Source organism: Podarcis melisellensis (assembly GCF_964234715.1).
Source record: "Podarcis melisellensis genome assembly, chromosome: 6".
Taxonomy (NCBI): Eukaryota; Metazoa; Chordata; class Lepidosauria; order Squamata; family Lacertidae; genus Podarcis; species Podarcis melisellensis.
Genome location: NC_138538.1, coordinates 8,045,482 through 8,062,623, shown reverse-complemented (window position 1 = coordinate 8,062,623; position 17,142 = coordinate 8,045,482). Strand labels below are relative to the sequence as shown.

Below are 17,142 nucleotides of genomic sequence, written 5' to 3'. Positions count from 1 at the left end.
CAATAGCGGCTGACAATCTCCGGCTTGCGGCAGCAACCAATCCCACATCCCCCCCCCATTCACTATCCGTGTATAAGACATCCCACAATTTTTAACATAATTTTTAATTGTGTGTCAAGGTCCCCAGGTCCACCCCAATAACTCACACATCACACAGAATTTTTGTTTAAGGTTTTTGGCATAATTTTGGCCACAACTTTATTAGAATACAAATTTGTGAGTGGTTGCTTAGGCATTGGTTGTGACTATCTGCCCCCACCATGGGGGACAGACTGACATTCCGCACGATGCGAAAGTCAGAATGGGGGAATACACTTGGGGGTTACGCGGAGCAGGGAACCTGCCCTCACCTCAAATGCAACCAGGAGCTCATTGCTATGGCCCGAGCCCCCTTGACAGAGTGGACAAGCAATAGTTAGCCCCCAATTCCTTTAACGGAATCCCTTGCAGCAGCAGCATTAGAGGGGCAGGCACAGCCAATCCATGCCCCTCAACCAACCAAACCATAAACCAATGCCTAACCGCAACCTTACAAGTTGTGACGATTTGCTACGTGGTAGGCAAAAGCCAAATGGCCCCAGCCAATCAGCCAGATGGACAAAATTCCTACCAGGCCCCCACTCCAAAGCAGACGACCCCATGACAGGCATAGCAAGGTCCATGCGAACAACCCTATTCTAGGGAGGGAGGGACGGGCAATCCGCTGCACGGGCGAAAAGAGGAAGCCCTGGCCTCGTGCAAGGAGTTTTAGCATTTCTGGCTGTCAATCAATAAATGGCAATATTAATTTCTTCCCAACAACAAGGGAAGCCCCAATCGCATCAGTGGCCAACGATCAGTTAGCCCGCCCCCAACTTTGGAGTGTCCTGGCGGCCCCCACCGCAACACGTGCTCTCCATGAAGGAGAACACGCTATAACAAAACCTCGTCTTATACATGGAAAACTATGGTATATCACTCTATAGGAGGGCTCCAAACACAGGCCTGCAGCAGGATCTCTCCTTCTCTAAGGTATGAGATCGAGGAAGGAGGCTGGGCTGCATTTAAGGTTGCAGCGTGCAGTGTATTGACGGTGCCTGAGTGCAAAATATTGTGATTATATCAGAGAGCAGGTGCCTCTATCTTAAAAGGCCTAATAACACTATGCTGTCCAGAATGACAAGGTCTTTTCCCTACTTTGTGTTAGATTTTGCACTCCTGTTTATTATGGCCACGACACATTTCTCTCCCTCCCCACCCCAGCCATCCCAAATCACTGTGACAGCCACAGAAAGGAGCTACCTTTCCGCTATAGATCAACAGACGAAAAGAGCCAACAGCTTTGATGTGCAACGTGGAAAGCTTTGGGAAATGTTAAAACCCACCAATGTGGCTCTGGCGGCTTTGTTCGTTCCCTTTGCCTGCTGCAGAGTGACTGACACAGTCAAGAAGAGATGCAGCGAAATGTAGATTTGGACTTCTCATCCAAAACAGAGCAAACAACTCGCAGCAGCAGCTTTTTAACAGAACCCCTTAAAACAGGGGGAGGAGACACCAACCCAAATGTTTCAAATATTTAGCTGTGGTTCCTGCATTGCAGGGGTTTGGCCTTGATGACCCTTGGGTGAGATGACCCAAGCTATGACTGTGAAATAGAGACCCATATGAATGGGGTGGGGGAGAGATTTGGTTCACATTTTAATGCAAACCTACCCCTTCTGCACTTCCCGAAACAGGAGCCAAACCACAGCAATCCTTCAAAATTTGCATTTTGCAGTGTAGTTCTCTAACCCAAATGTGCGTAAAAAATGTATACATTAGTGAATATGACATGCAAAACTGCATCGCTTGGGAGCAAAGTGGGCTAAAATGTTGATTATTTTTTTAAAAAAAGGATATATATTTGATGTGTGTTTTTAGTGGTATCTGATTTATGCTGTGAGCTGCCTCAAGTCCTCCTCTGGCAGAAAGGCAACATGAGAATGAATGATTGAATCAAGGTTTTCATTCCTTGCTCTCTTCTGGCTTTGACTTTGGTTTTTGCAAAGGGAGATTGTTGTGTTGGGAATCTGAGTGCCTGCAAGATACTGATGTGTGAATGCATTTCCTTGTTTCCTTGGCATCTGGTGGCTTTAGGGTGAGCCAGGTCCACCTGGGCAAGTTGGGCCAGAAGGTCCGGGAGGACACCAAGGGACACCAGGCACCCAAGGGATGACTGTGCAGGGTCCCATAGTAAGTCTCTTTCTTCTTCTTTTCTTTGCCCTGTGTAGGTTTTGCTGACACACACACATAGTCACTAGTTACAGATAGGTAGCCGTGTTGGTCTGCCATAGTCAAAACAAATTTTTTTAAAAAAAATTCCTGGTGCTACTGGAAGGAATTTTTTTTGTTTACACATAGTCACTGTTATGTTTGGGCTAAAGCTTTTGAAGCTCCCAAACAATCAACCAGGAGGGAGAGAACATGCCAGTCAGGCCTGTGTCTCTGTCAGGGTCTTACTCGAGTGTAGGATGAGCTCCTGACAGCCACTACATTCCCATGGTTTTGTTCTTGGGACATGATGTCAGGGACTGGGCAGAGGAGGAACGATGAAGACCACCTCTCCAGCCTGACCCTTCCAGAGAAGAAGGAGACAGTTCAGAATTACAACAGGGGTTTGAGGTAGATCACAGCTCAGAGGCAGGTGAGGAGAAAAGTTGGGAAAGAATGGGAGAGGAGGAGGGGGGAGAAGAAACACCAGGGGAGAGACAGCTGATGGACTTAGAAAGCATTCCAGACCCCCCCCCCCTTTCCCAAAACCCAGCGGGCATTGAAAGTAGGAGAGCAGAGAGCACAAAGGCAAATGACCCTTTCTAGCACCCGTAGTGATGACTCATGAGGAAGTAGGAGAGACGGAGGGGGTGAGGTTACTCCATTACTCCAAGAGGCTGCATTTCTAAGCTTCTCTCTGTGAATATTGAATAAAAGGCATTGGTAAGAACTTCCCTTGTCTTATCCCTTCCTGGCAGTCTGCTGTGGGGCAATAGTGATCCTCTGATGCCGGGCACATGAGCGCACATGCACAAATCCAAAGTGTACAAATTCCCTCTTTTTCTGACCAGCAACTTAGATGCCTTTAAAAGACGAACTAGACAGATCTGTGGAGGACTTGATGCATGTGTGCTACCTCCACTGTTCTGAATGCCATTTGCAATTGGGGAATTTGAATGGGGGAAGAGTGTTATTGCATTTAGGTTCCGCCTGCGGGCTTTGCGTGGGCACCTGGTCACCCCCTGGGAAAACAGAATGCTGGACTAGATGGGCCTTGGGCCTGATCCAGGAGGGCTTTCTTACATACATATGTGAGTGGGCCTCCATTTACAATACCTCTTGGTGTGAGAAAAGGAGTTTTACAAATACATAAGCGTTCCTTTTTATATCTGTGAAATGCTCGAGGATATAAAGATATATGCTAGCTCTGGAACTGTGCAGATAATATACATTCAGTCATTTCCTCCCCTGCATTCAAATTCTAGGGACCACCAGGCATTAAAGGAGACAAAGGAGACAGTGGAAGTCCAGGGATGCAGGTAATTATGACACACACTTTTCTCTCTCTCACGCTCTCTTTGTAATTTCCACCCATCTATTATTATGATCTGGCAGCTTTCCCAGGCAGGATTGCAGACAGTTCTCCTGTTGCTTTTGAGCCTTGCTTTGAAACCGCGCTTCTTCTTCTAAGGTGGGAATCCCATAACGGTGCTATTTTTTTCTGCTAGCTCGCTCTGTATTCCCTTTTCTCGGGCCCTGCAGTTTGGCAAACATTAATTATCTGAAGTCTCAGAGCCGCTTTAGGAGGTCAGCAAAAGAATTATGGAGATTTTGCAGATGGATAAGCTAGTTTAAAGAGAGAAGCTTACATGACCTTGGCCAAGGTTGAACAGGCTATAAGTGGGAGCGAGAACAACGGAACGTGACGGCTCAATTTCCAAGCGCCCAGCTCTCAAACAGTCTCCCGGATGGAAAAGATTGGGAGTGGAGCAAGCTGTACGCTTGAACTTAGAAGAAAGGAAAAGGGATTACTTTAATGTGTTCTTATTGGAAATGATGGCAACTTCTTTAAACCAAATTGAACTGCGTTATGACATCGTAAGTTTGAAAATAACCAGAATTGGGGGGCAAAGCTATGTCTTGACTTAACGGTCTTGCAAGGGCTGCCTCCCACCAGCCCTGATGAAAATGCTTATTACTTTACTTACTTAAAAAAAGGGGGGGAGGCAAGCCTGCTGCCTTTGGGGGTCCTCCTGCTCATCCATCTGGCTGCTCCCCAAACTGATGGCACCCCTGTTGTTGTGGGTCATGCCATCAAGGGATGTGGATCTTCTGCATAGCCATCATTACAGTGCAGCAGTAACAGAGGGTCAAATAATAATAATAATAATAATAATAATAATAATAATAATAATAATAATTTATTTATATCCCGCCCTCCCCAGCTGAAGCTGGGCTCAGAGCGGCTAACAACAGTAAAAAAAAACACAGTTTACATAAAATCACAATCAATTAATTGAAATGGATTCTAAAATCAATTCATTCTAAAATCAGTTCAGAATCAAATTAATGGCAACCATTGGGCTAGTGTGCTTTGAGGATTTCAGAAGGAGGGGGGTCAGACTGTGCCTTGGCCAAAGGCCTGGTGGAACAGCTCTGTCTTGCAGGCCCTGCGGGAAGATGTCAAGTCCCACATGCATATTTAGCAACCCCTGCGGTGCCACTGAAATCTTTCCAGACTGCTGAAACCACCCAAATGCATAGGATGGCAGTAAATCATGAGTGATGGAAAGATGTTTTCAGGTCCAAAATTGGCTGGAAGGAAAGCAAGGCTGTGTGTGCAAACCCTACATGGCACTATAAACACAAATATACCTATTCCGCATCTACATAGTGGCTCAGATTCCCTTTCTTCTATCGGGGCTGGCTTTCCTCCAGTTTGGGGCTTGCATGCTTGATCCCTCACCCATTAGCAGCACATGGGATCTGGGAAATGCCATTTCCCTTTTCCCCAATGCCCTGGAGTGACATTAGATCAGCCACATCAGGGTATTGTGGTGTGTGGCTTCTCAGAGAAACCCACAGCTGGGGCCTTGGCATTTGCCCAGCTCTGCTGTGTGCTGGTGCCAGGCCTGAATAGATCCACAGGTAGGGAGTGCATAGGCCTCCCATTACAGGTAATGAACAGGTACATTGCTATGTGCATGGCACACCCTGACTTCAGGTTGGTTCAGGAGAGATAGAGAGGGGATGATGGAAACCATGTCTGCCGGAGGGAAGGCAAAAATAAATCAATGTCTTTTCAAAGCTGTTGTTCTTGGCTTCATCGGAAAAAGGTCCTGAGATTCTGGCTTAATCATGAGGCGCTTTGACAAAGGATGTTGTTGTGTTGTTGTTTAGTCGTTTAGTCGTGTCCGACTCTTCGTGACCCCATGGACCAGATCACACCAGGCACTCCTGTCTTCCACTGCCTCCCGCAGTTTGGTCAAACTCAAGCTGGTAGCTTCGAGAACACTATCCAACCATCTTGTCCTCTGTCGTCCCCTTCTCCTTGTGCCCTCCATCTTTCCCAACATCAGGGTCTTTTCCAGGGAGTCTTCTCTTCTCATGAGGTGGCCAAAATATTGGAGCCTCAGCTTCACGATCTGTCCTTCCAGTCAGCACTCAGGGCTGATTTCCTTCAGAATGGATAGGTTTGATCTTCTTGCAGTCCATGGGACTCTCAAGACAAAGGATATGCTTCGTGAATAACAGTTCTGTTTGTCTGCAGGGTTTGATGGGTCCTCAAGGAGCTCCAGGGAAAGATGGGATTCAAGGATCAAAGGTAATAGCACTGGGCAGTCTGGGAACCATCAAATGTGGGCTCTCAAATGGCCCAAATCACAAGTTGAAGACAGAGCACAATTCTCCGTGAACATGGGAGCAAGCACAAGTGAAACAGATATTGTGCCACTCCCAGGAATTTCTTCCCCATTGCTCCATGTTTCTTTACAGCACTTGACATGATGCTTCTGAACACAGATGCTTCATTTAGCTCTTGAGGATAATATCACCATTAGGCTAGAACGATCCTCAGCCGGTGCAGCACCAGTAATTTGATCGCAAGCAATGATGCAAGGCACAGTCCCAAAGGAAAGTCCCAGACTCCTTTGCAGGCTGCTGAGAGAATGCCAGAGCATAATTCTTGTGGGATCGCAGGGAGGCAAATGCCTCACCTGAACATCATTTTAAGCTTTCTCATGGAGAAATGAGGTTGCCTGGTCCTCAGGTGAGCGTCATGCTTGCCCCTTCAAATGCTGCAAGACTGCACAATATTGGGTGCGGCTGCTGTGACTCCCATCTTCTCCCACCACTCTTGCTAACTGAAAGGCAAAACTAATTCACAGAATTGTAGACTTGCAAGGGATTCGAAAGGACCTTTAAAGTCCTTTGAGGCTTAGGGCCCTCATATTTACGGGATCACTTCTCCTGGTCTGCCCCACAGAGGATCTTAAGGTCCATGAATAATCATAGTTTAGAGGTCCCGGGCCCAAAGGAACTCATATTATCCACCACCAGGGCCAGGGCCTTCTGAGTGATGGCTCCGACCTGGTGGAATGCTCTGTCCCATGAGACCAGGGCCCTGCAGGATTTAACTTCCTTCCACAGGGCCTATAAAACAGAGCTATTCCGCCTGCCTTTCAATTTGAACTTAGCCTGATCTTTTATTCCCCTTCCTTCCTTCCCCCTCCCCTTTTTGGGGATCCCACAGCTAATTCTCCCCTGGTCTCCTCGCTGGCCCAAATAGGACTAATTTAGCCAGCTAGCCCTGGTGATAATCTAATGTTTATTGGATGGATTTCCCCCCTAAATTGACTTTTGAATTTGAAATTTATTGTTATTCACGCATTATACTGTATTTTAAGCTGTTTTTTGTTGCATCAATTAAGTGTTTTTTTAAAAAAATTAGACGCCCTGAGCCTGGTTTTCTGAACCAGGAAGGGTGGGGTATAAATAAAAATGTATTATTATTATCTAGTCCAACACCCTACAATACAATTCAAGCAAAAGGATTTTGCACTCTGCTGTATGATTTCATTACGTGCAAGTGTCCTTTTTTGCAGGGGTTTTCTACATTTGTGGGTTGGGAGGAGTCAAATAATTAAGTTTGACTTTTTCCTTTCCATTTTTTCATTCTTTTGGGAGCATTCCTGAAGAGCTCAGATTTTTGTGAATGCTTTAAAAAGTCTTTATTGAAGTGTTCAGCAATAAGAGAACAACTAAAAACAATCAGGGACAGCAAAACAAGAAATATATCCTGTGATACATGAGCTCATTCGTCGTTCTGAAACTCAGGGTTGCAGCCTGTGCTTCAATTCTGCTTAAGCAGCAGATTTCTGCTTGCGCACCAGAACTTTCCTCTCCACTTCCCTGAAATACTCACCACACCCTCAAAATCTGCTCTAGAAAACTGAGGAACACCTCCAGAGCATATTTGGTGGGAGAAGAAATCCTGCTATGCAAGCAGAACTCTGTTAGCACAGCACTGGATGCAATCTGCAGGGTGGAACTGAGTCATATATTTAATTCAATATTTGAAGACGGAGATTTGACAGAAATACAAAGGGAGGGGAAAAGGGGAGGTAATTCTTTTTGATTTTTTTTTTACGTTTATAAATTTTGTGAAATAAATATTATTAATTGAATTTGCTTAAAAGCATTTATGAACTGCTTGATATTTTTAAAAGAACCTCTGAGCAGTGTACAATGTAAAAATCAATATCGTTAAGATGAAAACACAGCCAATAAAAGCAGGAATTCGGGGAATTCAAATGCACAAAGCCTGGGCAAAAAGACACATAGCCTCAATCAGCTCCCATCCATACCAGGAAATGCATTCATATTTTGGGGAACTGGTACATGGACTGCTCACTGAAGCCTTCATCAGTTCTGAGATGATGATGATGGGGATGTTCATGCATCCACGATAGGGCAACCCAAAGTGAACAAAGGGGTGGAACATCAACCCTACGAGGAACGGCTACAACATTTGGGATGTTTTTATTTTAGTGAAACGGCAAGTAAGAGACAACATGTCAAAAGCTTATAATATTATGCAGCATACAGAGAAAGTGGGTAGTGAAAAGTTCTTCCCTCCATCTCTGCCTGTGTGGTGTTGTGGTTAAGAGCAGTAGACTCGTAATCTGGTGAACTGGGTTCGCTTCCCCGCTCCTCCACATGCAGCTGCTGGGTGACCTTGGGCCAGTCACACTTCTTGGAAGTCTCTCAGCCCCACTCACTTCACAGAGTGTTTGTTGTGGGGGAGGAAGGGAAAGGAGAATGTTAGCCGCTTTGAGACTCCTTCAGGTAGCGATAAAATGGAATATCAAATCCAAACTCTGCTACCGCAGGAACTCAGGGGCATCCATGAAGCCAAATGCTAGAATCTGGTCCCTACAGGATGTAGAGATGGGCACCCAAAAGAGGATTAGACACAATGCAACTGTGGTGACTGTCCCAGATGGCTATTTATTTATTTAATAACAGGTATGCACCGCTTGATTGTAAAAGGAAACCTCAAAGTGGTTTGCAAAGAATGTTGGAGGCAGCAATTCTTCTGAATGCCCGTTGCTGGAAACCACAGGATGGGAGAATGCCTCTTTCGCACCCAGATCCTGTCTACAGGTTTTCCCAGAAGAGGCAGTCTGGATGGCCACTGTGAGAACAGGATACTGGACTAGAGGGGCACCTGGCTTGATCCAGCAGCTGGACTCTTCTTATGTCTTTATCCCTAAAAGCAGCACATTCCCCCCCTGAACTCTCCCTCCCTGTTTTAGCCTTTCACTCACTATTCTGACTTGATTTGCAGGGTGTTCGAGGCCTGGAAGGCACTGCTGGACCTCCTGGACCACCAGGACCAAGGGTAAGAGATGCTAGTCATGTGGAAGGCAACTTTTTTCCGCTCCAAAGGTCTTGCTACCAGGAATAGGCTGAGCTCAACTTCCCTCAGGTTAGCAGGGATGGCAGGCAAAAGGAACAGTGTGCTCTGTGTCTTCATTACTGTGGCATCTTCCTCCGGCTACTGTTCAGCAAGAGCTGGTGAGCCACCTGGTTCCAAATCCTGGAGCATCTCCTCTAAGCCAAGTTTCGTGGTACCCAAGTTGCAGCAGAGTGTCAGATGTTGACTTCTTAGTAGCCTCGTCTCCTTTCATCAGAAAAGGCAGGGATGCCGTTTCAGATTTGCGGGAGGAGAAAGGGAAGCTATTGCAACAGCGGAAGGCAAGAATCTCAGCCAGATTTAAAGATCTACTCCTGGCTAAGTTCTAGATTTAAAATGTGTATTTCAAGACCATTTGTTTTGGTTGCTTTTCAACTCCTCCTTTTGTGGTTGTTAGCATTTTATTGATGAGGATAAACAAAGCATTTCTAACCATCTCAACTGCCCCCCATCCATTGTTTCCTAAAGCAGAGTCACTCTGGATCACTATAACACAATATACATTTTATTAACAGTTGTTGTTTTTAATTGGACTTGTTAACTGATTTTTACCCAAAGATACCCAGATGACTTGCGTTTAGAAACATAAACATAGATACATTTATTCATTATACCATTAATAAAAATCACACACACACTTTCATCATAGGAGAAATTGTAGGTAAAGGTAAAGGGACCCCTGGCCATTAGGTCCAGTCGCGGACGACTCTGGAGTTGCGGCGCTCATCTCGCTTTATTGGCCAAGGGAGCCAGCATACAGCTTCCTGGTCATGTGGCCAGCATGACTAAGCCGCTTCTGACAAACCAGAGCAGCGCAAAGAAACGCCGTTTACCTTCCCGCCGGAGCGGTACCTATTTATCTACTTGCACTTTGACGTGCTTTCAAACTGCTAGGTTGGCAGCAGCAGGGACCGAGCAATGGGAGCTCACCCTGTCGCGGGGATTCAAACCACCGACCTTCTGATCGGCAAGCCCTAGGCTCTGTGGTTTAACCCACAGCACCACTTGTGCCCCTTAGGAGAAATCTTACTTTTCCTCAAAGTGGCACACGTGGTTCTCTCTTCCCAAGATCACTTGGCTGAGCGGGAATTTGAACCGTGGTCTCCCAGGTTCTCGACGGATACTCTTAGCTACACCACACTGATGCAGGACATCTTTATTTTGCCCATCCGCAATTGCCCAGCAGAGTGATTTTCCTACCCATTTTGTTCTCACAACAACCCTGTGAGGCAGCTTAGACTGTGAAGAAAGAATGGGAAGAGAGGGAGAGAAGAGGAAAAAGTCAGAAGGAGGCAAGACAGGGCAAGAAGACAGGAAAGAAGGCAGGGGATTGGAAGGATAAAGTAACAGAGTGTGTGAGAGAGAAGTAGGAAGAGAGAGCGCCAAGATTCTGTCTGCATAATAAAGCCATTAAAAATGGAAGGGAGAAAATAACACCGTTCTGGGACTTGCAGTTCTGACCTACTATTGTGCCCATAAATTGTGACATTAATTGGAAACGAAGTGAGCATGAGCCATGCACAGTACAGCGTTCACATTTTGTTCCCCCGACTGGGTGGGGCGCCGACTTCAACCTGAAGGCCGTAATTCCCACCCTGGGCCTTTTACAAGTTCATTTTTGCTGGTCTCCCTTGAGCCTCAAGTCACAATAATTTTACGTTATCTGACATCTTCAGTCATTGTGGCTCTCCCTGGCTCTCTGCAGGGTTTCCAAGGCGTAGCAGGCGCCCGAGGCAGCAGTGGGGAGAAGGGCCCCCCAGGAGAAGTTGGCCCGACGGTAAGTCTTCCCCATTTCACCCCCACAAGTGCACACCAGCCCAAGAGTATGTAAAACTTGTCTGTCCCTTCCTTCCTTCCTTCCTTCTTTCCTTCCTTCCCTCCTTCCTTCCTTCCTTCCTTCCTTCCTTCCTTCCTTCCTTCCTTCCTTCCTTCCTTCCTTCCATTTTCTTTCTTTCTTTCTTTCTTTCTTTCTTTCTTTCTTTCTTTCTTTCTTTCTTTCTTTCTTTCTTTCTTTCTTTCTTTCTTTCTTTCACTGGCATTCCATGCCCAGGACAACAAACATTTTGCTGCCTGCCCCCAGCCATTGGAACAGGGCAGTCTGAATAACCTAACAAATAAATAACCAGCATCTGCAAAACTGGATCTGTCATTTTCCACAAAATGCTGTTTTCCCAAATTGTTATTTCACGGCCTCACTGCCCTTGGAAATCTGTAATTGGCTTAATTGTGCACCATTCTTCACTTATAGGCACATATTTAATTGTGCATCGTTCCTCATTTGCAAGCGCAGACGTCTGCCTTATTGTTTCAAAAAGTTTTGAGATGCGTTCTGTGAGAAAAGGACTCGGTGCAGTGCGCCAAACTGTAAAACCTGTACAAATCCAATAAAATACAAAGCACACATTGGCATCAATTCAAGGGCAGAGCAAGTAGCATTATGCTTTAACAGAAGACCAATTCAGTACCTTGAGTACCATCCCTGTGAAGAATCAATTGGATTCATTGTTTAACCCGACAAGGTGTTACGGAAAGGTCATCACTTTTTGGGGGCAGATGCAGCTATTTATGACATTTTTATCTCACCTTCCTTCCATCCTAGAACCCAAATTGGCATTCTGAACATTTCAAGGTGGTCTTCCATCCAGCTATGGGCCAGACCAGATTTTCCTTAGTAACCAGTATCCTGCAAAGTATCACCTACCCAGATTATGCTATGCAAAATGGTCAAAGGCCTGGAAACGATGCCTTATGAGGAACGGCTAAGGGAGCTGGGCATGTTTAGCCTGGAGAAGAGGAGGTTAAGGGGTGATGTGATAGCCATGTTCAAATATATAAAAGGATGTCACATAGAGGAGGGAGAAAGGTTGTTTTCTGCTGCTCCAGAGAAGCGGACACGGAGCAATGGTTCCAAACTACAAGAAAGAAGATTCCACCTAAACATTAGGAAGAACTTCCTGACAGTAAGAGCTGTTCGACAGTGGAATTTGCTGCCAAGGAGTGTGGTGGAGTCTCCTTCTTTGGAGGTCTTTAAGCAGAGGCTTGACAACCATATGTCAGGAGTGCTCTGATGGTGTTTCCTGCTTGGCAGGGGGTTGGACTCGATGGCCCTTGTGGTCTCTTCCAACTCTATGATTCTATGATTCAAGGGGATGAGTTATGCTTTTGGCCAAGCATTCCTGCTGTGGAAGGTCTTTGTCCACTCTCTGCAGGAACCAAGCCATAAAGGAGACTTATTAAATGTATAATATCCTTGCAGGTTTTGCTAGAGAATGACAAGACTAGGCTGCTGTAACTGTCAGTTCTCAGAGTGGCCTTTTCATTTACTGCCTCCAAAGAGAAGATAGATTTCTAACTGCCTTTTGCTTTGTTTTCTCCTGCAGGGGCTGCCTGGTCCAAAAGGAGAGAGGGGAGAGAAGGTGAGTCTCTTTGGCTTCTATTTTCTTTGGAACCCATCCTTGGGTGGCCAACAGTTGGCTCGATGGACCAGTGACCTGACTCGTTGCAAAGCATCTTCCCATGTCTCTCTGCTAAACTGGTACTTGAGCCTGCACTACAGTATCAGCAGCGATGGCACTGAGAAATGTTATTTTCCCAGGGTGCCAGAATCCCTGCTGTGCTATCCTAAATGAGCATGGCGGAGTGTTGCATCTGACAAATCCCTTTCCCTTTGATGGTTATGTGTCATTGTTTTGTTTTAAAAGTCATTTGAAATGAACGGGAGAGAAATTATGCTGGGGTGGGAAATGAGTCAGATAATAATAATAATAATAATAATAATAATAATAATAATAATAATAATAATAATTTATTATTTATACCCCGCCCATCTGGCTGGGTCTCCCCAGCCACTCTGGGCGGCTTCCAACACAATATTAAAATACAGTAATGTATCAAACATTTAAAACTTCCTTAAACTGGGCTGCCTTCAGATGTCGTCTAAAAGTCTGGTAGTTGTTGTTCTCTTTGACATCTGGTGGGAGGGCGTTCCACAGGGCAGGTGCCACTACCGAGATCCTTGGGACTCTCAAGGATCCAATAGATCCAAAACCATCTTTGACCCCCACCTCCTCCTCACACCCTCAGAACAACCCGTTTCAAGTTCCGGTGTTGGTGGTAGACCTTTTCTTTATTTAGTTAATGTTCTATCTGATCTCTTACCTGCTCTTGCCCATAAGGTCCTAGGCTCAACAATAGAACATACAGTTGAAACCACTACAATTATACAAAAAGTGAAACCATTCCGATAGTATAAATTCAGAAGAAGTCTCATGAAACAAAAGATAGCTTAGCAGTTTAAGGCCAGGGTAAAAATATAGCCCATAGATTTTCCCTGGATATGTTGTGAACCCCCACTTTGCATGGTGGATTTCCCTTTCCCCAGTATCAGAGCTGTTCTCCCGTAGTGTGGAGGGACCCTCTTCTCCCACCCATTCCCCCACCCGCAAATAAATTGCAGATTAATATTTCTTTGCCCATTCTCAAAAGAAAACCCAACTTTCTCCCAGGGCTAATACAGGCATCCTGTTGGCTAGTTTTCTTCACAAGAGTTAGGGGCAAGTTTTGACATCGCCAAAGGTGGATCTGGGACAAGATCTTGGATTTTACAAAACTATGTCAGACTTGAGGAAATGGCTTCTGTTTCATGGGTTGTCATAGAGGTTCGCAGAGGCTGGGTACCACTAAATAGGAAAAAGGACAATGGGCAGATACCCACCTCTGATACAGATGGACTGATGTAAAGGCCACTTTCTGTTTTCCTTCTTCTCTGCTTTAATTTCCCTTTCCTGAAGTGGCTTGACTTCAAAAGCAAAAAAACAAAACACACTAGGATGCAGCTCTGGGGTAACATGTAGTTAGCCCCTTAGGGAAGCCCACCCTTATTGAAACATTCTGGGGAAATCAAACTACTAGGAATAATGATTAGCAAACCACATGGGATCTATTCCAGTTTTCCCAACTGCCCTAAGGTGTGCTAAAACTTCCTGTGAGGTTTGTTTGCTCTCTTTTTTAAAATGGGCTGGTTGATGGGTTTTAAACTTTTGCTAGATTCCCTCTGCAGCTATCACCAGGACCCAGGTGCATGGCTTTCTATCATTTCCCTCTGCCATCTAACTTTTCAATTTTATTTTATTTTTAAACCCACTCTATTGCGCTCTTGCTAGGCTTTCCTCTCTGGTTTTTTTTTTCTTTCAAAAATGTGGTAGCATTTTTCACTTTTATTTCCTGGGCACCCTGCCCAGTTCTTGCTTAATTTTGGGTAAAGACTGCACATTGATCCAGACGGTGTCATCAAAAATCTCACTGTTTGATGCAGGGCTCAATTTTCATTTCGTTATGAGCTTTTATGGATAATGGCAGTGACTATTTTCAAGTTGTTTTCTGCATTTTGATTGCTTTATTACCTGTCGCAAGGAAGATATATCTATATCCAAAGATATATATGCGTATGGGTAGATAAATAGATAGATAAATAAATGGAGAGGTGCCGTTTCAAAGAGAGTTTGGTTATTCAATCACAAAGGAATGGCTGGGCTTCTTTAAATATTCAGAAATGAATGCATTTTAATAGTGTCCATATTAATTTTCAGCATCAGAACTCTCTGCTTGACAGTTTCTTCAGGATCTGTGCGTGGATGTGATTGTGTTTAGATTTACTGTTCCTTTGCAGAGCAGTTTAATAATACAGACTTATTACAGCAGTTCAGGAAGGCTACTTACAGCCGTAAGTGGAAGGCTTTGTTGATGTTGTAAAATTAATATGTGCCAGAGCACCAAGAAAGAAAGAGAAATGGTGATTCCTATGTTGCAGGAGGTTGGACTAGATTACCCTGAGGATTGTCTCCAATTCTACAATTCTTTGATTTCATTGTTAATTGCTAACGTCCGGCCTGCAATGACAAACCTAAAAAGCAGAGACATCACCTTGCCGACAAAGGTCCGTATAGTTAAAGCTATGGTTTCCCCAGTACAGTGGAACCTTGGGTTAAGTACTTAATTCGTTCCGGAGGTCTGTTCTTAACCTGAAACTGTTCTTAACCTGAAGCACCACTTTAGCTAATGGGGCCTCCTGCTGCCGCTGCGCCACCGGAGCACAATTTCTGTTCTCATCCTGAAGCAAAGTTCTTAACCTGAAACATGATTTCTGGGTTAGCGGAGTGTGTAACCTGAAGCATATGTAACCTGAAGCGTATGTAACCCAAGGTACCACTGTAGTGATGTATGGAAGTGAGAGCTGGACCATAAAGAAGACTGATGGCCGAAGAATTGATGCTTTTGAATTATGGTGCTGGAGGAGACTCTTGAGAGTCCCATGGACTGCAAGAAGATCAAACCTCTCCATTCTTAAGGAAATCAGTCCTGAGTGCTCACTGGAAGGACAGATCCTGAAGCTGAGGCTCCAGGACTTTGACCACCTCATGAGAAGAGAAGACTCCCTGGGAAAGACCCTGGTGTTAGGAAAGATGGAGGGCACAAGGAGAAGGGGACGACAGAGGACGAGATGGTGGGACAATGTTCTCGAAGCTACCAGCATGAGTTTGACCAAACTGCGGGAGGCAGTGGAAGACAGGAGTGCCTGGCGAGCTTTGGTCCATGGGGTCATGAAGAGTCGGACACGACTAAACGACTAAACAACAACAACAAGAGTTGGAAGGGACTCAAGGATCATCTAGTCCAACGCCCTGCAGTGCAGGATCTGATGTAGGCATCTGGGTTTTTTCTGCTTACAGCCACTGCCAGCGTTGGCTGAAATAAAGCAATAAACAGGGTGGTGATAAGGTAGCGAACTGCAGTGTATCATATTGTTTTGCATGGCATTCTCCAAAGAACGAGAGATGTTCAAAACCTGACTGACTGTTTTTACTCTTCTCATATGCTGGCATTGATCTCCCCATCCGTTTTCTTCCCTCCTCCTCCTTAGGGTGAAGCCCAGTCTTTAGCCACAATCTATCATCTGGTTAATCAGGCTTGTGAGCGCCTAATTCAGTGTAAGTACATCTCTGCCCAACAACCTGAACAACTAACCGGCTTCCCGTTTCTACGTCTCTCTCCTCTGAACAATTTATCTCCTGCCGCTATGCTGTGCTGCCTGACCCAAAGTTTGCTGGCGGTGCCAAAATCCACCCCTTAATTCAGATTATAAGGAGTTCCATTGCTTAATCTGTGGATAAGGGTGGAAGGGATTCAATTCCGTTTGCATTTAAAAATGTATCTACTTAATTTGCACTTCCGTAAACAAACAGGCACATGCAAACTGACACCCAGCCTCCCTTCAAAATTTTCACTTTTCTGGATTTTGCAATGTAGCTATCCAACCAAAACAATTATTCAAAAAAGGCCACATACGTTAATGAACATAAGATACAAGAATGCACTGTATTGGGGGAAATTGCTCGGCAAAAATATATACGTTAGGCAAAATTGCCTGCAAGAGAAGGGGTATATTAGGAGACATTTGCACCAAAATGCTGGTGCAATTTCATGAGGACTTTTTAAATATATATTTTTAACTGCAAACTGATATGGAAATCAGTTTGAAAAAATGGGAAAGTAGGAGAAACAGGAAAGGACAGATGTGCCCATCCCTATCTCTCGATAATTCAGCTACACAGCAGAGCTGTGATAATACTCTGACCCTGGCCACTGCTCTGTTTTGAAGTAATCTGATCAAATTCTGGATTAACACATTACGTCATTACGTTTTTGTAGCACATTACCACCTCTAGATAAATAGTTACAGCTTGAGGTATGTGGGAGCAGAGCATTCCTCAAATGCGTAAAAAGTGATGCACAGTTTCCCATGTGTAGCTAGTGACACATTGGATGTGTGCACATTTCACGACAGGTCCCTGTGTAGAAAAAAGAGAGAAAGAATAAAATGACTATCCCTTTAAAAATGCAATGTACCTGTGTTGATGACCCTGTCATTTATTAGTCATATTTCAAGCATCCTCCATGCACACAGATTCGAAATACCGTACTTTTCCGTGTATAAGACTACATCAGTGTATAAGACTACATCATGCTAAAAAGTGGGGGTCGTGTTATTTATTGGTAGTGCATAGGGTGGACGTTTGATTGGTTGCTGCTGAGGCAATCCCCCCTGGAAAAAAGCTCAAATGTAGGGGACGTCTTATACATGGGGGCACCTTATACAT

The 17,142-nt window shown here is 44.9% G+C and overlaps 1 protein-coding gene across 1 annotated transcript in view; it reads left to right on the top strand.

The window, feature by feature from the left end:
* COL20A1 (collagen type XX alpha 1 chain) overlaps window positions 1-17,142 on the top strand; it is a 135,701-nt gene that overhangs the window by 106,798 nt on the left and 11,761 nt on the right. The window contains exons 30-36 of the mRNA XM_081916618.1: window positions 2,116-2,211; window positions 3,495-3,548; window positions 5,780-5,833; window positions 8,858-8,911; window positions 10,692-10,763; window positions 12,367-12,402; window positions 15,906-15,972. Of these exons, the coding sequence (XP_081772744.1) occupies window positions 2,116-2,211; window positions 3,495-3,548; window positions 5,780-5,833; window positions 8,858-8,911; window positions 10,692-10,763; window positions 12,367-12,402; window positions 15,906-15,972 (433 nt within the window). The remainder of the gene's footprint in view (window positions 1-2,115; window positions 2,212-3,494; window positions 3,549-5,779; window positions 5,834-8,857; window positions 8,912-10,691; window positions 10,764-12,366; window positions 12,403-15,905; window positions 15,973-17,142) is intronic.